Here is a 24402-nt window from a genome sequence, read left to right on the forward strand (position 1 = left end):
CCTTTGAAGCTCTGAAGTTACTATTTTGTCACAACACAGTAAGACGACTTTGTTACATGCTAAAACACTGGCTCTCTGTACAGCATGTGAGCACTTCACACAGAACACTGACATCTAACTCTGCTGTCAGGTTAACCCATTTAGAGGTGATGAAGAGTGGGAGGCGGGCGCAGGGCTGGCAAGCAGACGACCACAGAGTGCTTTCACCACCCACTTACACAGATGACTCTGTTTCTTGGGGTCTCGAAGACCGGTTCTGACAATGGAACGCTCTGACACCTAACCATTTGCTGGCCTGAAGGCCACTCTGCGGAACTTTTCCTGATCAACAATGACTGATGTGAGTGGAGTGGGCTGTGGCAGGAGGCCCTCAGTGATTAGCCCAGCAAGCGGTAAGCAGCATTTCTCCATGGCCTCTGCCTCAGTGCCTGCTTCCGGGTTCCAGAACCTGCTTCTGGCTTCCAGAACCTGACTTCCTTTAGTGATGGAGTGTGGCCTAAAAACTGTAAGACGAAGCAAGCCCTTTCCTCCCCCACGTTATTCCTGGTCATGATGTTTTATCACAACAGTGAAGCCCTAACTAGGACACCAATTTATAATACTTTCCTTGTCCTGTGTCAGATGTCAGAGATCCAAAGCAAGGATCTATTTCTGGGTTCTGATTTTCTCTAAGTATATAATGTAGACTTACGGCCTACAGTTACTATGCTTGTGCTTTATATTTCAAATTTATTCCACTAAAACTAAACTTTGTATACCCACCACACAACAAACGTCCTCCATTTACCCCCAACTGAAAAAACGTTCATTCTATTCTGCTTACAAGTTCAGCTTCAGATGCTGCATGTGAAATTCAGTATTTCTGTTTCTGGCTTAGAATCTTCAAGTTCATCTATACTGATGTAAGTGTGGCGTCTAGTGCCTGGAGGATGTAACAAACACGGGAAGCACAGATCACGCTCTGACCTTCTGATATCAGATCCTTTGGAAATTGACGCCAGTGAACTGTTGGGTCATTTCATAGCTCTACTTTAAATTTTAAGAAGAAAAATTTTAATTTCTATTCTATTTTCTATTGTGGCTGCACCACTTTTATTCCCAGCACAGGTATGCAGAATTCCTTTTCTTGTCCACTCCCTCAACAACACTTGTAATTTCTTATCTTTTTTTGTAGCAGCCAGCCCAGCATGTGAGGGGATTCCTCACTGTGGTTTGGATTTGCACTGCCCTGATCATTAGTGGGGTTGAACATCTCCCCCAAATGCCTATTGGTTACTGTGTGCATTCTTTTGAAAAATGTCTGTACAGATATTTCAATAATCTTTAAGTGGGTTATTTTCTTGATATTGCACTAACTAAATTCCTTATGAATTTGAGCAAATGTTTTCTTATCCCCCAGACCACTTCCTTTCTCTGTTGATAGTCTTCTTTGCCTTGCAGGCAGAGCTTTTTGGATTTTTTAATTGATAAAAATTTTGGATATTTTAAATTGGTTTGACAGACCAATTTGGGTGTGGTGGCACATGCCTGTGATCCCAGGGAGGCAGGGGCTGGGGGATCTCTATGAATTGAAGGCCCACCTGGTCCACATAGTAAGCTCCAGGACAGCTAGGACTACATAGAGAAGTCCTGTCAAAACAAAATTAAAAACAAACACATATACCCTAAAATTAAGTATGTGAAGTATTCTGTAGGGTCAGTGGTATGAATTACATTCACAGTGCTTTGCAGCCATTACCAACTGCCATCTATCTCCAGAACTCCGGCATCTTCTGAGACCGAACTCTTGTGTTAAGTCAGATTTTCATCCTTGTGACAAAACAACTTAAATGAGGGAAATGTGGGGTCTGGAGAGAAGGCTCAACACTTAAGAGCACTGGCTGCTCTTGAAGAAAAACCACATTCAATTACCAGCACCCACATGGTGGCATCCAAGCCCTTTCTCTGGCCTCTGCTGGCACCAGACACACACATGGCACACAGACAAAAAGGCATGCAAAACACCCATAGACTTAATAATATATGTTTTTAAAGGAGGAAATTCTATTTTGGCTCACAGTTTCAGTCCATGATCAACTGGCTCCAGTTCTACATCACTGTAGGGAGCACAAGGTGGAGGCTAGTCTGCTTACCTCATGGTGTCCAGGGAGCAAAGAAAGAGGCTAACGGGCCAGACTATCCCACCATCACCTGCAAAAGCAGGCCCTCAGCGACTATGACCTACTCCCTGAAAGTTCCACCATCACATGCTAGTACACATGGAACCCAGAGACTTTGGGAAACATGTAGGGTCCGCATTGAAACATTCTGCCCAAGGGCTGGTGTCCACTCTATAATAATGAAGAAAAAGGTCTCAACAATGGGGATAAAAATCTCTGATAAAGCCGGGCATGGTGGCGCACGCCTTTAATCCCAGCATTTGGGAGGCAGAAGCAGGCGGATCGCTGTGAGTTCGAGGCCAGCCTGGTCTACAAAGTGAGTCCTGGATAGCCAAGGCTACTGGAGAAACCCTGTCTCCAAAAACCAAAAATCAAAAACCAACAAAACAAACAAACAAAATCTGATAAAAGGATCCAAGAGAGCCTTTAAAAATGACGGTAACAACAATGATAAAGCAATGGACTTTCAGAACACATCAGGAGAGTAAATGCTTCTCTCCAGAAGTAAAGAGCAGGGAACCAGTATGGAAGGAACGGACTAAGCGAGATAAACCCATCAGGCAAATGTTCAATCCTACAGGTTTATGTCCACATCTGGGGGAAATGGTGGGGTGAAGTGAGTCTGGGAGGGCTTGGGCGGGCTCATGATGCTGCCGGGCTCACAGGGGTCCTCAGGGCTGCTATTCTGAGCTGCCTCAGCTGAACAACTTCAAGTTCTCTCATCTGTGCTCCATATACCTAACATTTCTGCCTTTCTGGGGTCCCCAGTGCAGCTCTAGCTGCATTCTCACAACTCTGTGCCCTTCAATTCTAGGGTGTGTATGCAGCGATTCTAATATTTAGATATATTGTCTGACACCAAATATTTGTTTGAAATACTGGTGGAGGCTTCCACGACTCTACAACTGTTGCATTCTGCACATGGACAACACTGAAGTTTCCCACCAGTATGAACTGTACCAGACCTCACATGACCCATGGCTGTGACAGCCTTTGAGTGTCTACATGAGTGAACATGAAAAGCTGTCCTAGGGAGTGGTTCTTTAAGAGACTTGCTAGAACCAAGTGCCCCAGGATTCTCTTTTTAAAACAAAAGGCTGAGCTTATGACGAGTGGAGTCTTGATTCTTGAGACACCCTCCAGGCCCTTTCCTACAGGTGTACAGGGCTCCCTTCGTTTTTGATGCTGTGGATCTTTTTAGCAGCGTCACACCCTCCTTGATTTCAACTTTAATGGACCTGCAAGTCTTAAAATTTTTTTTTCCTGTTCCACCTTTTGTTCCTGAGCATCTATGCCACTGCTGAAAAATGGTACACCTAGAAATCCCCTCTGCCATGTTACTTAGTGCATTAGCAGCAGCAAGCTCGGCCTCCTACAGAGTCTTAGTGCATAGACAAGACACAGCCAACTCTTCATTGGGATGTAACGTGTTTGGCCTCCGACCACACGAGCTTCATCTCCTCCACACACATCCGCATCTCTACCCTGGTCTAAGCTCCAACCAGAACTGCCTCATTAAGTCTTACTCTCAGGATTTAAAGTTTCTCTGGGTTGTTTCTCCCACTTTCCCCAAACTCCTCACAAACTGAGTCCACAGGCTCCTGTGAACCACACTAGCAGGTACCGTTAGAGCGACAGTCCTGACTCTTGGGACCACCCTCAGGGATTAGTTTTCTATCCCTGCGACACACACTTGAGATAAATCTACTCACAAGGAAGAACGTGGTTAACTGTGGCCCCACTGCTCTGGGTCTGTGATGAGGTACAACATTATGGCAGAGCTAAGCTGCTCACCTCATGGTAATCTAGGAATGTGCGTGCGCATGAGAGACAACCTCAGTGGCGTAACTTCCTTTCACTAGAAGGTACCACTACTTTCTAGAAGACTTTACCACGTGATCCTTCAGGAGACATTTAACACTTTAGGTTGAATTTGAAATGTCACTGTCATGGGCTAATCTGTTTGAACCTGGTCTCCAGGTAGCAGTCCTATTTGGGGAAGTTGTGCAATCTTTGGGGCATATGCCCTGGCCAGAAGACGTAAGTTTCTGGAGCAGGCCTTGAAGGTTATTCCTGCTTCTGGTATTGACCTGGGTTCCATTTCACAGGACCCCCGACACAGGAGCTCCAGCTGTGTACTTCTGCAGCCAGGAAGCTATTCTGCACCACAGACACTCCCATCTGTGGCTGCGAGCTAAGTTTGCCTTTCTCTCTCAAGTTACCTCAAAACCAGGTGCTGCCACAGTAACAGGAAAGGGTGACTATTACATGTGACATCACTACACCACTACCCAGTAACTCCCGGTCTTCATCTCTCCCAGGTTCTGGCCACCACTGTTGTACCGTTTCTATGAATCTGACCACTCTAGGTAACTCTAACAATGGAATCCTACCTGTCCTTTCTTGCCTCTCCGTTTCACACAGTGCATCTGTAAGTATCATCCACAGCAAACATGTTGCAGGATGTCCTTTGTAGGATGAATAGTACTGCACTCTAAGTACGCATTACATCACACTTAAACACCATTCATCTACTTATAGAGGTCTGGCTTGTTTCTACTTCTTGGCTGCTGCAAACATTTATGGAAAAATGTTTATATCTTTGCTTTCAATTCTTTGGGGAACATGTCCAGAAGCAGAACTACTGGACTGCATGACAATTGTTTAATTTTAAGGGGAGTTTTCATTGCTTCTAATAACTTCTTTTTAAATAATTTAAAGCTTCCCATATAAACAAGAAAATTAATCTAAATAATTATCCTCCATTCCTTATGGAAAAAATTATCTTTTAAAAAATTAAATTAATTAATTAAAATATTATGGCAGCTCAATACCCTGAGTTGAACAGGACAGTGAAAACGGGCATCCTTTTCTTTGAGAGAATGCTCCTAATAGCATTTTACTTAGCAATGAGAGATTATAAGCTTTCTGACATGTTCCTTTTATCAATTAAAAAATGCAAAACAGACAAAAACCTTCAAGATTTTATTCACTAAAATGTATAATCCAAATGGGCATGAGCACCCACCATCTCACACTGTCTCTCACTCGAGGTGCCAGAGCCCACTCTACCCAACCTCCACCCTTCGCTTCCCCATCCGCCTCAGCACGTGTCCTGGCCTTCCTCCATGAAACTTAGGCCTGGGAGGGACTGGGATACAATTCTTGCCTCTTGAGCGTCACACTCTCTCCAAGTTTATCATCTTGTTGTCCTCCCTCAAGTCCCCAGCTCCTGTGAAGTCCCAGCACTGATTGGCTGTCCGGTAGACTGTGTGGTGACGGGGTCTGTCTGTGCTGCCCAGGCAATGGCTGCTAGTCAACATCCTGAGCACCTGCTATGTAGTTAGCATTGCTGAGGAACAGGAGGTAGATTCAGTAACTTAAAGTTAATAGCCACCCAGAGCTACTATGCTACTGTCCTTTTAGACCTGCTAGTAACTTCCCTGCAGGTGTTTAGACCATTTTCCTACAACCCTTGCCTCTCCTGCCCATGATTTCCTCCCTTGACTATCTTTGGTATCTAGTTAGTGATGGAAAGCTGACTCCATCCAACAGTGAGAGAACCTCTTCTCACACTGCTTAAAAAAAAAAAAAAAAAAAAAAAAAAAGAGCTAGGCTATTTTCTGTTTCATCCAATTTTTCTTCCAATAATTTGTCACTATACAGTTCATCTATTGCCGTCTATCTCTGTAGACCATGTGCCGTGTAAGACTGGGATCTGGATCATTCACTGGAATGAATTTTTTAAAGTTTATTAAGTTCATTATATATTAGTAGAACTGTTATCAAATTTTTAAAAAGTGCAAGTTTTCTCAGAAGGAAAATAACAACTTGAAGAAAACGTATCCCCCTTCTGAATCACAACATCAAGCACAACACTATTCCCTGGAATTTTAAAGGCAGAGCTTATAACTGTGTACTTGTACTCACATCCACCCATTCCACAGAATTCAGATTTTAAAGAATGAGACCATCATAACTTTTAAAAAAGTTTAAAATAGGAAAATTCTTCAGCAAGCGTTTGTAATAGAAAAATAAAAATTGTAAGTTCTTCCACACTAAAAGTTTTCCAAAATAAAAACTATTTTTCACAAAAGTACTATTTCTTTAGAACCAAGTAAAATTCCTGCACTGAAAGCACAAAGCCCTGAGTTGAGCAATCCCAGGCCTGGGGGGTTGGGTTTAGACCGAAGACTCTCTGGAGTTCATGGGCTGATCTAGTTAGCCTAACTGGTGAGTTCCAGGCCAATGAGAGTCCCTGTCTCAAAAGAGAAGGTGGGCAGCTTCTCAAGAATGACACCAAAGGTGTCCTCTGGTTCTCAATGCATACACATTAACACATGAACATATGCAAACAAGTTGTGCACACACACAATATTTTTATTAAGTTTTTAAAAGTTTTTTCTGGGTGTAGTACCATACACCTAGAATCCCAGCACTCAAAGGGCTGAGACAAGAGGATCCCATATTCAAGGCCAGTCTTGGCTATATAGCAAGACACTGTCTTAAAAGACAAAAATAATCAAGTTTGTAGAGTAAATAATGTATTTAGAACAGACCATTAGGACTTATTAATCTACTTGGTGGGTGGCACACACCTTTAATCCTAGCACTTGGGAGGCAGAGACAGGTGGAACTCTTGAGTTCGAGACCAGCCTGGTGTACAAAGTGAGTTCCAGGACAGCAAGGGCTACACAGAAAAATCCTGTCTTGAAAAAACAAAACAAACAAACAAGACATTACTCTTTTGACAAAATATAGCACTATTTTCAGCATGGTGTTCAGCCCACTTGAGAGCCTGAGGCAGAACCATGACTTTAAAGCTGGTTTGGTCTATACAGTAAGTCCCTGTACGTGCACTCGAGTGCATGATAGGACGACTCCCAAGTTCAAGGCCACCCTCGATGATTTAGCAAGACATTGACTCAAAAAGTAAAAACAACAAAATGTGGTCTAATGATAAAGTCCTTGTGTGAGGTCTTGGTGTTCTAATAAAATATTAAAAATTAAAAAAAAGAAAAGGGAAAGAAGAACAACAATCTGGAAAGATTAAGTATGGCATTGTGTTACTCAAACACTTGCAGATGCCAAAAACCATACCCTAACCTTGTCAAAGTGAGAGAGCCGAGCACGGTGACTGCTGCAAAAGAACGCCAGCAATGTCATGATCCCATGTTTACCATGAGATTTCTTTTTTACTACTCTTAAGATTTATGGCTAAAAAATAGTGAAAGTTAAAATTAATAAAAAAATTTAAAGGTTATGATTCAATCTTTAAACTTACCAAAAGTTTAATCTGTACACAGTTGAATGCAAATTATCAGGTAAATATTACATCTGATGTCATCAAAGACGTATTCAAAATAATTCTCTAAAGTGCAAAAAACAAGCATCGGCCTCAGTCTATACACAAATCACTTCATAAGCTCAGTGCAATGCTTAAGGCATCTTAAATATAGGTTTCAAAGAACTACATGCAAGACAAGGTAAGAATTCTTATCTGTTGCCATGACAGTCCCCTCACTAAGACTTACAAAGCAGACTAATAAAGCCTTTACTAACTCCAAAGGGTTACTCACCGCCCACGTCTTAGTCAGTCTGAAAATCGGCGCACTCTGTAAGCCGGAAACCACGGCCATAAGTGCATGAAGGTTATTAAGTTCATATAGTTTCTGAAGATTTAAGAAAAGGGGGGAGAAGGATTTTTTTTTTTTTTTTTTAAGAAAATGAATGCAAGAAAGTACAGATGAACACAATTCAGGCAGTGGATAGGATACCAGTATTTGTTACAGTTACTGTCATAGTTGAGAACTGTCTTTCTAGGGTACCCAGTAAATTATTTTTGGCCCATAACGTAATGTCCATGTTCCACCTTGGCATTTTCACCCAAGCTCTGGGAATAAGCCCAGCTCTAAATGGGCAATATATTTTCAAAGCTGAAGTTAGATGGCGTGGCACCAAGGTTGCCTGGCATGACCACCATGGCTGAGCACTTGCTTCTGGGAGGCACGTGCATCCCTTGCCGTGAAATATGCTTTCTAGCCCAAGTCACAGGAGAGTTCGCCTCAGGCTGGCTTCCTACGCAGTGCTCCTATTGTCCCAGGGCCAGAGTTCAAACTGGCCGTCTTTGGTCACCACTAACCCCCATTTCCTGCTTCCTCAGGACCAAGACCCTAGATCCTTTGTTTCAGATTCATTATGGAATGTCACTCTTACAGTATGCACACATCCAATAAAAGTTCTACTAATTTCCCAAGAAACCCACTTTACATTGCTACTAATTTCTTAAAATGTTTGTTATAGGACACATAATACTTCTACCCTAAAAGTAGTATCTAAAAACAAGTCATTTTATAGTTGTCTCAAGCAAGCAGATAAATCCTATGGTAGGCATTTAATTGAAAACTCAAAGCAAATAAAAACAAAACAACCAACATGAGACAGGAGATAAACGTTCACAGAAGATTATATAATCTACTAGTAAACTAGTCATTAAATGAATGTTCATTAAGCATCTACTGGGGACTAAATACCACATTACACTTGATATACGCCCAAACATGCAGAGGGCCCACAGAGACAAGAAGAGGCTGCAGCACGGCCCTTCTGCCTCCACTCCTGCCGCGTCCACAGCTTGTCGTCAGGCCCTAAGATTTTCACCCTTGCCAGCTCCGCCAATAACGTGAGCCAGTTTGCTAAGACTTGACACTTTATGCATGTTTATACAGAGTGCGGTTGGTTCTCTCTCTCTCTCTCTGACTAAAACAGGTGCTAAAGGAAAAGACCTAATTGAGCCTTTAACACAAGCTCATACAAAAGGCAGAAGGTCAGAATATGATTTAATAGTAATAAGAAAAACATTAGGGAATTGGAGCCTGCAATAAAAGCAAAAGTTATCAAATATAAGTCCAGGAGTCTGGACAGAAATTAAATCGTTTGGTAAGAAAAATGGTTGGCTTTATGGACAAAAACATACAAATAAAAATCTAACCTATCAAAGGTATCAGGAAAAAAGAAAAAGAAATTCAGAATCTATGGAAAAAGCCATTACTTTCTTTTGTTAGAAACTAGTACTTGCCTAATTTTTCACAAAGAGTACTTTTAAAAAATCTTATAACATTTCTATAAAATCTCACATATGTGGAAGGCTAGTTCTGCCACCAAGTGCCACAGAAAGTTAGAATAAGATTGTTTCCACATGCTCAGGGAAAACACAGGAATAATACCAATGCAAATAATAAGCAGAGCATCTCTGCTTTATTCCACCATCTTTCACAGGCAAGGTAAGCCCTGTTCATTACAAGACTCTTGAGCGATGATGAAGATGGATGCATCACCACCACGCTTAGTGAAGCTAACATGAATCTGGAGTTGTTACAGGCTGATCTCAGTATGTTCCGGTGTTATGTCCTGATCCTTTCTCTCTGAAATTCTGATTATCCTTGAAAACCAAGCTGTTTCTCCAACTCTATTTACCTATGCCTCTCAGTAACTCCCCAGTGTACCTGTTAGCATCATAAATACTACTCTCTTAAACTACAGTCTATGAAGGCATGGTGGTTCATACCTATAATCCTAGTATTGGAAGTCAGAGGCAGGGGGGACAGAGTTCAAGGTCAGCCTAGTGTAATGCAAAATTGTCTCAAAATAGTATCGTTTGTTTTGTGTGTGTGTGTGTGTGGGGGGGGGTTTGAGACAGGGTTTCTCTGTGTAGCCTTGGCTGTCCTGGACTCACTTTGTAGACCAGGCTGGCCTCGAACTCACAGCGATCCGCCTGCCTCTGCCTCCCGAGTGCTGGGATTAAAGGCGTGCGCCACCACGCCTGGCATAGTATCATTTATTAAGGTTTATGTGTTTTTATGTTATGTATATAAGTGTTTTGCATACAAGGGTGACCGTGTACCACTTGAGTGCCTGGTGCCTGTGGAAGTCAGGAGGAGGCATCAAGTCACCAATGGGCTTCTGGGAAGTGAACCTGAGTCCTCTAGAAGTGCTCTTAACCACCAGGCCATCTCTCCAGCCTAAACAGTCTTATTTTATATATAGCTGGGTGGGTTTTTTCATAATTTAAATAAATAAATAAAAACAAACAGAAACCCCAGTAACAAAAAGCACTAGGTATTCTCCAACTAAATCATAAATGACTTTCTCCATCACCTCAACATACTCTGTGAGTTTACAAATATTATCATTTGCCATAATCTAACCTGTCTATAAAAATGGGGAAGGGGTGACCAAGAATAAAGGAAAAGGTAGAGAAAAGAGGCATTCAATGTGCTTAACAGGTGTTATTTTCCAGGATCACAGATAGTCACATTTCTGAATGAGTGAGCAACAGATCAAGCCATATTTACCTTAGCAGTTTTAATATAGTGGCTCAAAACTTCTGCTCTTATTTTCAATGTTTGAGCATGGAGAATCTCTCTAACAACCCAAAAGCTTACCTGAAAATAAAAATTAAAAAATAATCAAGGAGTTATCAAGATTAAGATTAACATTAAATTCCTCTTGATATATTTCCTATAGTTATTTTAAAAACACTTTCTCCTATCCTTGACTATGGTTTTCTTACAACTAAACGAAAATGCCATGAAATATAAAATAAAAACTTCATATTAAAAGTGATTAAGATCATTGGCTACTACTATTCCAGAGGTTCAGATTTCAATTCCCAGCACTGAAACATGACTAAACCTGTGACTGAGTGCACACCCACACCCACACAAAATTCTACAGACATCCACTGGATGCAGATTAGGTCTATAACATTATTAAATTTGATCAAATTAGTTGCTTATCAAATTATATAGTATGTATATAGTATGCATTAATTCATGTACTGCAAACATATAATCTAAGTATTTTAAGTTGGTTCAAACTTAAATCTAAAAACAAAACACAGTTAAGAGTCTTAGTGAAAGAGTCATGATGTCATAGCCTGTATTTCCTCACCACAAAAGGAGAAACATTTTAGATTTTTCTTGGAATTTCCACCTGTAAACAGCTGTCAACATGTATGTGTGTATGTATAATTATATGCATTTTGTGATTTATGTTAACATAAAATTACATATTTTACAAAGCCATTATAGCACTTCTTATACTAATAACAACAATGCTTCCTGATCCTAACAAGATCTTATGAACTAGCAGAAGTTAAACTACAAATATTTATAATAGGAACTAGCAAACATAAGCAACTAATTTACATCTGAAGTGCATAATCAACAACTTAATTAAATTTCATGTTAGACCCATTTTAAGATAAATATGATTTTAAAAATCCAAATTCTTGCCAGGTATGGTGGCATTATTGTCCAATGAGCTACCTGAGAGCAAGTTTTGGACAATAAAAATGATGATAGCATCAAAATAAGCACGAGTAGGCACTAAATACTTATTCCCAAAACTAAGATTAAAACAGAGCTTGCTCTACACCACCTATGCACTCAGACTGTACAGAGCTCAGCTATCCAAATGGGCAGGGGGGAACAGAGAGTGCGCCTGTGAGCCACCTGCTTTCCACATCGTGCTGGGGGCTGGGCCTTAGCATACAGGTTGAATATACCTTACTCAAAGGAAATGCTTATGGTTTTGGAGGACTTGTATAAACATGAGATGTCTTGGGGATGAGAGCCAAGTCTCAACACTAAACTCATTTAGGTTTCATATACATCTTATACCATAGCTAAAGGCAATTTTATTCAATAGTGGGAATGCACCTCTTCTATGAAGTCAGGTACAAAGGTCTCCTTGTGGTGTCACACTGGTGCATTTTGGGTTTTTGAGCATGTCAGGCTTGCACTTGCAGATCAGAAATATCCAATGACTATTATTCTTAGATTATGGTTTGTGGCACAGGATAAAGCAAGTGAGTAAACTACAAGATGCCCAAGGGTGTGGGAGAAAGGACATGCAAACGCATTACAGAAGAGGTGAAGGAAAATCGGCTTGCCAGGTGCAACAATCACGGAGTCCTGGGTTTCAATGAGACAGCTGTAATGCCACCTACAAGCTGAAAACGGAACAATGTGACAACTGAGAAGTAGAGGGGGACAGGACAGAAGCAGAAAACTATGTGGTTACTAGCTAAAGATGATGGAACATCAACTCATTATCTTTAGCACTACCAAATAACAGGAAAGAATCAAGCTTCAGTCCTTGCGTGCTTCCTTTAAAATAATGGTCTGTATAAACAAACTACAGGTATGAAAAATACCAACCCCAAAGTGTCTTAGTCAATGTTCTATGCTGTGAGGAGACACCATGACCAAGGCAACTCCAAAGCACTGAATTACAGGTGAGAAGGTTAGTCCATACGCAAGGCAGGAAGCAGACAGGCATGGAGCAGCAGCCTCAGGGGGCAGAGAGAGAGAGAGAGAGAGAGAGAGAGAGAGAGAGAGAGAGAGGAGGAGATGGGAGCGCGAGAGGAAGGAGAGAAGAGAGAGAGAGAGAGAGAGAGAGAGAGAGAGCGCGAGGAGCCGCGCGCGAGCGAGGAGAGCAAAGCGCTCGTCGCGCGGCGACGCTCTGGTCCTGTAAAGAGTCCTCCCCCAGGGACACACCCCCACTAAAAAGGCCATACTCCCTGACCCTTCCTCAACAGATGCTCTATCAGGGACTAAGCATTCACACACATTGACCCGAGGATCACCCTCATTCAAAGCACAGCACCAAGCAGTCTAAACTGTGAATAGAGAGAATGAAATGAGACTACACCTCTAATACCCTCAGTTAGATGCACTTAACAAACAACTACTAACACCATGAAAAGACAACCAGATGCCAAGTACCTCCTGATAGATAAACACAATGCAACCTGTAACTCTTGCCAAGGAGACCAAAACTGGCCAAACCTTTGAAACCAGCGGCTAGCTTACAGTTAACACCCAATAGTCAATATGTGTGGGTTCATCCATATGTAAATAATAATAATAATTAAAAAACAATAAAGGAGGAAATTGTAGATTAACAGGTCCTAAAAACACCGACATTTAAAAATCAGAAAAACCCAGGGCAGTGATGGCTAGAAGTCTCTGCCTAGAGAACCTATGGCTCCTGTACAACAAATGACTCAGAATATTCACAGCAACATTCTTCACAAAGGCCAAAAATTCAGAAAACATTTTAGTGTCGAGAGTAGCTGAACTTAGCCTACAAAGCGGTGACCATCAATGATTAAATGAATTAGAGCTCCCTGCATTGGGTGTATGCCTCCAAGAACCATCAATGAAGAAGGACACAAAAGTTATACATTATATAAGGGTGTATTTTACAAAGATGAAAAGCAAGCATGGCTTCCAACTTGTTGATACAAATACAGTATTCCTGTTACATCTATGAGAATCATAGTCAAGTTAGCAAATACAAACAGAAGATGTAGCAGGCGCTGTGACACATGACTGCCATCCCAGCACTCAGCAGGCAGAGGCAGGAGGGTCAGGAGGTCATGGTCATGGTCAATTACATACCAAGTTCAGGGTTAGATTGAACAACACAAGACCCTGACTCAAAAAATAAAATAAGCAAGGGAAGGGAAGGGCCAGGAAGACCATCAGTGGGCAAACAGTATGCTGCACAAACATGAGAACTTGAGTTTGGATCTCAAGCATTCATGTAAAAGGCTGGGTAGACAGAACAAGGTAGAGGAGGGGCATCTGCAGGAGGAGGATTCTGGGCACTTATTGGTATAGTCAATCCACATGCTCCAAGTTCACCGAGTCTCTGTCTTAAAAACGGGGTGGTGGTGACGAAGAGAAATACAAGGAGACACGAGTAATCTCTGGCTTCCACGAGAGCATGCACAACCCAACACAGCCATGCCCTCCCTCACCCAATTAGCACAACTCACATGATTAAATCTTCTTGTAAAAGCAACTGCATTTGGTGCAGAACTGTATTTTTCTTTTTTATTCCATCCACAACTTGAAAGCTCCTAGAAGATTAAAATAAAAACTAAACATAAATTAAATGTAAGAAATAACTCAGTTTTCATACATTAGAGAATTTAAACAGTAAAGACTATATGTTCTTTTCTGGAACAACAAATAGGAACATCTAACAATATTAGTTATTTTGTAAAAGCTAAAACAAATTTTATTAGACTATATACATAAAATTACTATCTAAAAGAATACAGGCAAATGTATTTCACAGGTAGAGTATGATGGGGTGATCTCTGAGAGACAAAGTTGAATATCCCATAGCACATAATAAACACTGTGGACTGTCAAAACTATTAAATCACACAAAGCCTCCCACAACTAGCTTCTTCTTTCTTCCTTTTTATAGTGTATGATGTTATGTATGTGTGTGCACATGCTAATGGATATGTGGATTTATAGTGAGAGGCCTACACTGGGTTTCTGAGATGGTCTCTCACTAAGCCTGGAGCTCCCATTTCAGCTAGACTGGCTTGGCGTTAGTCAGCCACCCCCACCCAACCCCAGGTTCCACCTGTCCCTTTACCCACCCCCAACCAAGGGCTCAGATTTTCAGACATGTGCTACTGGTCTGGTTTTGTTTGTCTGTTTGTTTTTTTTACGTGGGTGCTGGGGATTTAATTCAGGTTCCAGTGAGCCAACTCCCAGCCCCACAATTTAAGCTTTTTAAACATCTCATTCTTTGACCTGACAGTTGTTGGTTTTATATATTTGAAGAAACCTCTTTAGTAAAGGAGTCCTTCATAACCACAATGGTCTAAGAATAAAATTCAAATGGCTCAAGATCTTGTATTAAAAGAAAAAGATTTTAATTTTACATTAATGCCCTCTATTGAAAATGAACCACTCTGGCTGGAGGTGGCTCAGATCTTACAGAGGGCCTGGGTCTGACAACCAGCATCTGCATGGTGGCTCACAGCTGTCTGTGAATCCCATTCCAGGAGAATCAATGCCCTCTTCTGGGCTCTGTGGGCATCAGACACTCAAGCAGCATACAGATCTGGTTTCAGGCAAAACACCCATCCAGATAAAACAAAATATAAAATAAAAACAAGTGACTCCTTTATATTTATAAATGTAGGCTTCAAAGTACAGCACAATATATGTACTTTTGTGATACAAAAAGAAATTACATTTTTGTTTCACATTACAACTGGTACAGATAGCTCAAAATAGCACTTCTGCCTTGCTGCTTCAAAAGTATGGTTATCACTGCCATATCTATTGAATGTAAATGAAGCATATACATATGGCTAATGTATGCCACCATTTAAAAATACTGACAGGTGTATGCTAACAGACTGAATTCATTTGATTTTAAAGAACAGTTTCTGTACACAGATTTCAAGACTACCAGAGGTGTTCTACAATATAGCAAAAACCACCAGAGAAAGGACCCATACAGAAAGGGAAAAACCTTTTGGGTAGACAACAAAGGAAATCTGAGAAAGAAAAAGATATTATCATTACTCTTTGATAGGTGAGAAAAGTTATTACACCTGTCATTTTGTTAAGAATGTGTTTGTGCATGTATTTGTGTATTTCCCCTGATTTCTTTATTATATAGGGTACCATCACGTAGGAGAATATCAGCGGTTCTTGTATTTAATTCTTGAGAAAGACTGTCTCTTAAGGAACACTGCCACTTATTCTGAAGTTTATAAGGAGTTTGTAGTCTGTATGTTATGTATGTATGTAGTTATACCATGTTAGGCATCACTGTTACCTGGCTATTATTTTTCTTTGGAAATTAAGCATGAAATAAGGAGGTATGATTGTGAGTCAAGTTGACAAGAGGTGGGCTTAAGATGACTGTTCTTGGTTATCAAGTTGACTACATCTGGAATTAACTAAAACCAAAGCCACCAGGTTCGCCTGTGAAGGATTTTCTCAATTAGACCATTATATATAGTAGATGCACCTAATCCAGATCTTTTGAGGTAAGATCCACCTTTACTCTGACACACCGTCTTGTGGCCGCCTACACGAAGGACACGGAAGATGGAGGCTTTTGCTTTCTGCCTGCTTGTCTGCACTCTCCACGGCAAGTCCATCCCTTCACCGGCTTTGGAGGCTCCTTCTTCAGGACTCCAGCCTGTACATAAGACCAGCTGAGACATCAGCCCCCTGGACTCAACAGCTACTAGATTCTTGGACTGTCTGTTGGTAGACACCATTGTTGGGCTAGCTGGAACACCACCTGTAAGTCACTTTAGTAAATACTCTTTCTAGACATGGATGGATTGACAGACGGATGAATGGACAGACAGATTCACTTGTTCCTCTAAGAGCTCAGTTGGCAAAACCCACCAAGGTACTAATTTGATATTAACTAAGAATCAATGTGTTAACATTTAAATAACAAGAACCTTAAAAGACCCAAGAAAATAACTATTCAAGAAAATGGCCAAGACTGTAAGATAGCTATTGATTTTCCTGTGGCGCAGTACATGGATGAAGTATGTGCAGGGGGAGCCAAAGCATAACATAAAAAAATTTTTTTTTCTTAAAGGACCTAGTAGACTAAGAAATGAAAAACAACAACAAAATCTCATGAATTATTTCTAAAGTACAAATTATTGAGACAACACTATTAGGAAACTGAAAGCAACAACTTCAAGTTATAGAATTCTACATGCAGCAAAATAAAACCTTGATAAAGACTAGAGACCCTTTCAGACAAGAGGGTCCTCAGAGAAATTGTATGTGTGTACTCATTCTCAGAGAGCAGGTAGATATAAGCTCAAAACAGACTAGCAAACTAAGGAAGGGGATGGGGTAAAGCTGCTTGCTGCCTAACCTGAGTTCAATCTCAGAGGGTAGGAAAGCCTGCAAGTTGTTCTCTGGCCTGTACAAGTGTTTGTGGCATGCAGAAACCTACATGTGCAACACACACACAGACACACACACACAGACACACAGACACACACACAGACACACACACAGACTTAAAGAGGAAGGGGGCAGCTGAGGGCGCAGTTGGTGGCAGACCTTATGCTTAGCATGCATGAGGCCCTAGGTTCATTTCTCAACACCAATGAAGAAAAACAGAAGATGTAGGATCTTCAAGGTAGGCAAGTCCTTGTAGGAAACCCACTGATTAACAGGAAGGAGAAATACTGGGCTCTTAGGGACAGTCAAGAGCAGAGGACAGATTCCACTAGAGAAGAGGGAGCAGTCAAGAAAGGCAGGATGGGGGGGTGGTGGTGAGGGGCAGGAGGTTAGCTATAGCCTAAAAAGGATAGTGGGAGGGAAAGCTCCAAGGTGAAGGGAGAGTTGTTTCCGGTATGTAAGTAGCACAGGTCTGCATGCATAATGAAATATCACAGAACCACATGACATACATGGCACAAACAGCACTTTCTTATTTTGATGGAGTGCTACAGTCAAGATGGAACTGCAAGAAAAACCAGGTAAAGGGTATAGGGGATTTCTCTGTACAGGTTTTGTAACTTCCTATAAATCTTTAATATCTGCATTATTATTTTTTTTTTTACAACTTCCTATGTTAAAATTTGTTTTAAAGTGGAAATCCACTTAATGAGTTACAAAGCTAGAATTGTACCAGGGCTCACCACTTTCTTCTTAAATCTTGACCTGCACTTATAGCTGCCTGGATTTAAAGATAATTTTTCCCTGCTCTACCTATCTCCCAACAGTCCCTTATTTCTACATGAGGAAAAAAAGTTCCCTTGTCTTGAGAACATTAAAATAGGCTACACATGGCTGGAAAGATGGCTCAGTCGGTAAAGTACTTGTCATGTCATCATGAGGACGCAAGTTCAATGCTCAGCTCCCACACAGACACTGCAGCATGCATCTACTTAAAAAAAAAAAAAAGTGCATGGGCTAGAGATGGCTCAGCAGTTAACAGCACTTGTTGATCTTGCAGAGGACCTGGGTTCAGTTCCCAGCACACACACGCCAGCTAACGACCTTCTGTAACTGCAGTTCCAGGGACATTCTCCTGGCCTTTACAGGCATTGCATGCACATGGTGCACAGACAAAATACCCAGCCACATAAAATAAAAACAAATAAATCTTTTAAGGAGGCCATGTGCTGTTGATCTGTGCCTCTGTGCTGTGTACTGGCCCACCCCCACACACTCAAGCAGCCCTGGGATCTCGGGGAGGGGGGTGAGGGAGGGAGGGATGAGGGGAGGGAGAAAGGGAGGGAGCCTCAACAGCAGCTCCTAGCTTACTTTACTAATGCAACACAATCTAAAGACAAAGCATTTGTGAGACGAAGTCTTGCTATGTAGCCCCACACTGGCCTCGAACTCACTGCAATCCCCTGCCTCAGCCTTCCAAGTGCTAGTATTATAACCAGGCACTACCATACCCTTAAAATCTTTTCCTTCTTTTCTATTCTTTTTTTCTTTCTCTACTCTCCCTTCCTTATGAAAGAACACCTTTCAGAACCTTTCTCACCTCACAAGTCTTTGGTTATTCTGAATAAACAGCCTAAAATGTACCAAAGGCTACTTGGTGGCTGAGGGCAGCTCAGTCAGAAAATCGAGGACCAGCTACTCTGCATAGAACAATTCATTTGGTTGGTTGTTGCTTAGTCAGATTCTGACCATTCGAAGTGAATGGTCAAACTGTAATTACCTGACCTCCTCAGAGCAAAACAGAACATTTAAAACAGCCCTATAGTCTCTTTTCTCTTCTTGTTTCAGACTCTAGGACCTTCCTACAAATGACACTACAGTATGACACAACAACTGTGTTTTGCTGTACCTGTCATCTTTATACTGGCTTTGGTCACACAGAAGCCTGTACTAAAGCACTTCACACGAACAAGGGACCTAGGTCAAGTGACCTAGCGGCTCTCACAAGGCTCTGTCAGGGCCTAGTCAAGAACGCACAGGGCTGTTTGGGCATGCTGTGTAAGTAACCCTCCCGCAGTCCCCAAACAGTTTGTTCTAATGTGCTTAACTAGCCATTTTAACTCAGCCAGGAAAGAGAATCTTCTATAAATGCCTCAGATATATATAACAATCGTAATAGTTGCTAAAATGCATTTCAGAATACACATGGATTCGCTGTGAATAATTTACTATTACGATCAATTTTCAGTTGCATATATTTCAGAAGCACAGGGAGGGCAAAACCCCACAACTGATGACCACCTACCCTATGAGAGAATGACTCAATTCACAGGAGTCACAGCTTCTCTTACGTCTTGTAGGTTCCAACACTCTTAAAAGGACTGTTCTAAGGGTGATGATGTAGGGTTACCTATAGACAGAAGAAGAGAAAAGGCCAATATAGACCAGCATGTAGACAGACTGAAGGAGGAAAGGAAACAGTGGAATCCAAAGACTGGGGGTGAGGGAAGCAACTAGGACAGAGGATGTCCATGAGGCTAACTGTTGCTGAGGTAGCTCTGTGCTCACAGTGTAAGCTTTAAAGAGATATGACATCCATTTGTACCCAGTTTATATGGCTATATAGAAGTCACCACCACAGATGGAATTCCATCCATTATGCTTGCATTTTTAATTAGAACAAAAACCGAAACTATGCAACGTAACAGGATAAGTTAAGAACACTGGCCCTCCTTTCTAATGTACTCAGGTCTTCCTTCCCACCTCCCAGGCCCCGCTAAGGAGATCAGGGATAAAGTCAGAAGCTATTTCTGCTTCCACAGATGCAGATGCCAAAACAACTTTCTTCTTTGCCTTCCCTGGTCCTAATGGAAGCCTGACCTTCCTATATGCTAAGACGCTCCAGGTGAGGACCAGCAGACACACAACTGACGGCTGGCTGCACGGGGCTTCTAACAGAGCGCCTACATTATTATTCTAGCATACAAGACTTTTCACAGTGCCTATTCTCTAAGTCCATGACTTGCTTACATTTTTAATGTAATGATTATTTTTATTAAAAAGCTTATTTCTGTTAAAATTTTGTATGTTGCTTAGATTATAGTCTTTTGGTAGACACAAAAATATTTGCAGAGAATGCTTTTTACACATTCTGCAAGAAATGTCTCAAATGATAAAATTTTCAGAAATGTTTTAATAAAATTCATAATTAGTGTTCCCCTAATTTAGCTATCACTCTCCCAAAATCTCTAGTGTGTCTCAACACACACTTACTCCTCGTAGTACTAAAACTGATACTGTTTTAAGTGTCCAATGGAGGATTAGTTCTAGGACCTCCCTCCAATTAGGAAAAAAAAAACATAAAAATTATTAGATTTGTACATGACCTCTGCATGCCCTCCACTACACTTTAAAGCACCCCTAGGTTACTTACAATACCTAACACAATGCACCTGCAGGCTTATTCAGCCTTATCCCATACTGAAGTATTTTGGATGATAATATTAAATCACCTATAACAGTTTTTAAGTAAATTTACATCCCCAGTGATAGTGAAGCATTGGCAATGGATTGTGTTGTATTTTATACAAGTTAATTATATGTCTTACATGAACGGCTCGGGCAAGAAGGGTTTTTACATTTGAAGTTTTCTAATTTCAGAATATGAACAGAAAAAATCCAAATTGTCTCACACTCCTTAGGATCTTCATATTCGGACTACTGCATAATGCCAGGGAAAGAAGTCTATATATACACAGTACAGACAGAACTGCTTTTCCCAAACATTTTGCTCTGTGATTGGATGGAATTAAAGTGTGGAATTTTCTTCAGCAGGTGTAATGTTTGCTAGAAAGCTTTTAGGTGGACCCTGTCCTCTAAGAATACTTGAGAACCTTGTGTGGTGGGAATGAATGTCCCCTATAAGGTTTCTGACTACTTGGTCCTGACTTGGTCACCCCTAGGAAGGACTAGGGGGTGTGGCCGTGTTGGAGGTGTGTCAATGGGGAAGGGTTTGTTTCCAAAGCCTCCAGCTATCCCCAGTGAGTATCTATTTCATTTGTGGAGCAGGATGCGAGCTCTCTGCTGCTGCTACTCCCAGCACCATGCCTGCTTGCCACCAGCCTCTCTGCCAAGATGGTGATGGGCTTCTCTCCCGCTGGAACTGTGAGGCCAATGGAGCCCTGCCTTCTGTAAGCCACCTTGACAGTTTTTTTTTTTTTTTTTTTTTTTTTTTTTTGATCACGGCAACAGAAACCTTCTAAGAGGCAGCCGTTATCCAGAGTAATGACTATAATGCAGATTTCAAATACAATTCAACCCTTAATTAAGGTGTATGAAAATATATAGAGTCACAACTGGACTCTAAGCTAGCTTTCTGGCAAGCTCACCCTATACTGAGTATTACAAAACTCACCCTGAAGAGAAACTCCACTAGTGCTATAACTGCATCAGTGACTTCAGAAGAACATAAGCTTTATAGACCATCAGAGAATTCAAAACAGACAGAACGACTCCAATCCTAGGAATGTACTTAGGAGGGATATGGTGGTTTGCATAATAAATATGCCCCATAGTCTCAGGCATTTCAATGTCTGGCTCCCAGCTGGTGGTACTGTCTAGGGGGTTAGGCGGTCTGGTTTTGCTGGAGGAAGTATGCCACAGAGTGGGCGGGGGGGGGGGGGGGGGGTCAGAGTGTGGGGGGTTGAGAGTAAAACCCTCACCTACAGCTCTTCTGTCTCTCAGCTTTGTGCTGGCAGTCCCAGAAACCAGCCCTCCGCTTCTCACTACAACAGCCACACCTGCTGTCTGCTGCCACACTTCCCCTCCATGACACTCTTAGCCCTCTGGAACCATAAGTCTAGATAGACTCCTTCTTATATGCCTTGGTCATGGAATTTTTTTTCATAGCAACAGAAGAATAATTAATACAATGAAGAACTTTCAGAATACAGTCAAAGCTTCTTCAACATGAGCTAAATCACAGAAAGGCCCTGTGAATGTATAAGAGATTTCTTCACGGTCCAAAGAGAAATCATACCTAGGAGAGCCGTGGATGTGAGAAAAGCTTTAGTAGGAGCTGCGTGCCAGAGACTGTATTAGAAATTAATGAATGTATAGAGCCTTCCAGCTAACTTTTTGTCCTTAATCCGTATTGGAAAATTCAGCATTAGGGAAGAAATCTAAAATTAAATTCTACATTAGTAGAGGGGGGGAAAACCAAGCCAAAACAAAAACCACAAAACCTCCAAAAACCTCTACCCACAGCAAGAGTGTCACTTTTAGAATCCACATGGTAGTACTATAAACTTCTGTAAGAATGGCTCCAAACACGCTAAGGAACTGGAAATGATTACCACTTCAAGTTATCACTAAACAAGACTCAGTTTCTTGCTACTAAGCCAGATAAAATTTCTTGCCACTGTACAGGTGACAGAACCCCAATCCATAAGCATGTGACTTGTGGTGGCCTTTCTACTGTGACCACTTCTAAAGATGGCTGCAGTTTTGACAGAAGCTCTCCTGACCGCTACAACTACGCACCACTAACAACTCTGGTTCTGAAATCACATACTTCTGAGATTTACTCAAAGATTTGGCAGTTTCAAGTACTACCCCACCCCTTTTTTTCCATGCTAAAGACGCCTTTTTAAAGTCAAGGATATGGAATATATTAGTGGCATAATTCATGAATGGCAAAGCTGAAAAAAAATGCAACTTTTGGCTCCTTGTTCTAATAATTCTAAGAAATTTTATTTTGTAATTCAAAGGCAAAAGTAAGTGAAATGAAATACTTAAATATGTAGGTGGCTGGAGAGATGGCTGAGAGGCTGAGAGCACTCACTGCTCTTGCAGAGGGCTCGGTTGGGTTACCAGTGCCCACATGGTCTATAACTCCAAGAACAGTACAGGGAATCCAGCACTGTCCTCTGGTCTCCACAGGTACTGCACACATGTGTTGCAGATATACATATGCGGGGAAAACACATACAGAAAATAAAAGTAAATAAATCTTTAAAAAAAATTATAGAGTGCTGGCACTTTCCTTTTGTCCACTTTCTGGACAATGCTGACCTAAGTGTATCAACTTTGCCATGGTGTATTAAACCCTCAGAAACTGAACAAAAATAAAACAAACCCTTTATCCCTTAAAAAAAAAAAGAGAAAGAAAGAAAGAAAGAAAAAAGAAAGGGATGTGTGTGAGAAGACAGGAGAAGGGGGAAGGAGCGGTGAGGAGAGGAAATTTAGCATCTAGGGGTGAAGTGTCTCAGTGTGTGCAAGGCCCTGAGTTTGTTTCCCAGCACTCCTTTAAAAATAAAGATAGGTAAATGAAAGGATTTATGTAGAACTGTGTGCTGGATAGGGATTTAAAGGCAGAAGCAAAGCATATAGCAGCTGGCAGTGCAAAGTGTTAACTGTGGATGAAGAGAGGACCTGCTAACACTGTGAGGGTAGACGCTGGACGACTCACAACTTCCTTCCCAGCGACAGTAACCGTATCACTGTGTTGGCATTGATGAGGTGAGTACTAGCAGAGAGAACAGTGAAGTCCTGATTCTGCATGACAGATTGTAAAGGTGAGGCAATGTGAGTGAATCACCTGACACAGGACACAGCTGCCCTGTATACCAGTCCTTCATATAAAACGAGGTTAATGTAATACACAGACATCCTCTATATACTTTACACAATGCCTAGACTATTTGTAATACATGTACATGTCATGTCAACAGTTGTTAGAACTATTTTTTCTGCAAATATTTTGTCCTAGTTTGGTTGAGCCTACAAATTAGCAACATATACCAAGGTGCTTGCTTAGCATGCAAAAAGTGGGATTCTAGGAGAGGGCCAGCTACAGACAAAAGATGAACTTACTTAGGAAAATCAGTTTTGGATAGTGTAAGTGTTATAAAGACTTTCATGAAGTATGTCTATGTGTATTATTCTTATAAAGTTTATATAAGGTTTATGTAGAATTCAAATTTGGAATAATAGACAAATGAAAATAAAAAAGAGTTGTTTCAGGCTCAGAGATAGCCACTACTTCTCTGTAATATCTTATGTTTAATAAGAAAAGTCTTTCATTCCTTAGTAAGTGTAGTATTTAGCACCATATCTAAGTAATATATATATACATATATATAAAGTATATAAATTTAAAATATAAAGATTATTTATAAAAAGCAAATAAATTAGCTGATATCACAGCTTAAGTTTTCTAAAATGTATCAGTAGCAAGAGTTTTGACATAATAATTAACATTTCAAAAACTATTCAGTGGTGTCAGTAATTTCCAAGATGCTTGTGCTCTACAGCCCAGTGACTAATACACTCAAGTACACGAATCATGAAGGATGCTAGCTAACGACGCTAAGCATAAAAGGCAACCCAAACACAAAAGCAATGGAATGCCATTCACATCAGTTTGAAGATCTGAAACTTCAAACAGCACGTATTATTAAGCAACGCCTATA

At 41.0% G+C, this 24402-nt stretch overlaps 1 protein-coding gene across 4 annotated transcripts in view; it reads right to left on the reverse strand.

Moving 5' to 3' along the window:
- The window catches only part of Ralgps2 (Ral GEF with PH domain and SH3 binding motif 2), a 140420-nt gene that overhangs the window by 71320 nt on the left and 44698 nt on the right, over window positions 1-24402 (reverse strand). For all 4 annotated transcript variants that reach the window (XM_051147638.1, XM_051147637.1, XM_051147639.1 and 1 more), the window contains exons 5-7: window positions 14008-14091; window positions 10514-10603; window positions 7739-7831 (exon numbers count right to left, since the gene is read on the reverse strand). In XM_051147638.1, coding sequence (XP_051003595.1) covers window positions 7739-7831; window positions 10514-10603; window positions 14008-14091 — 267 coding nt within the window. The remainder of the gene's footprint in view (window positions 1-7738; window positions 7832-10513; window positions 10604-14007; window positions 14092-24402) is intronic.

This window comes from Acomys russatus, chromosome 6, assembly GCF_903995435.1.
Source record: "Acomys russatus chromosome 6, mAcoRus1.1, whole genome shotgun sequence".
NCBI lineage: Eukaryota > Metazoa > Chordata > Mammalia > Rodentia > Muridae > Acomys > Acomys russatus.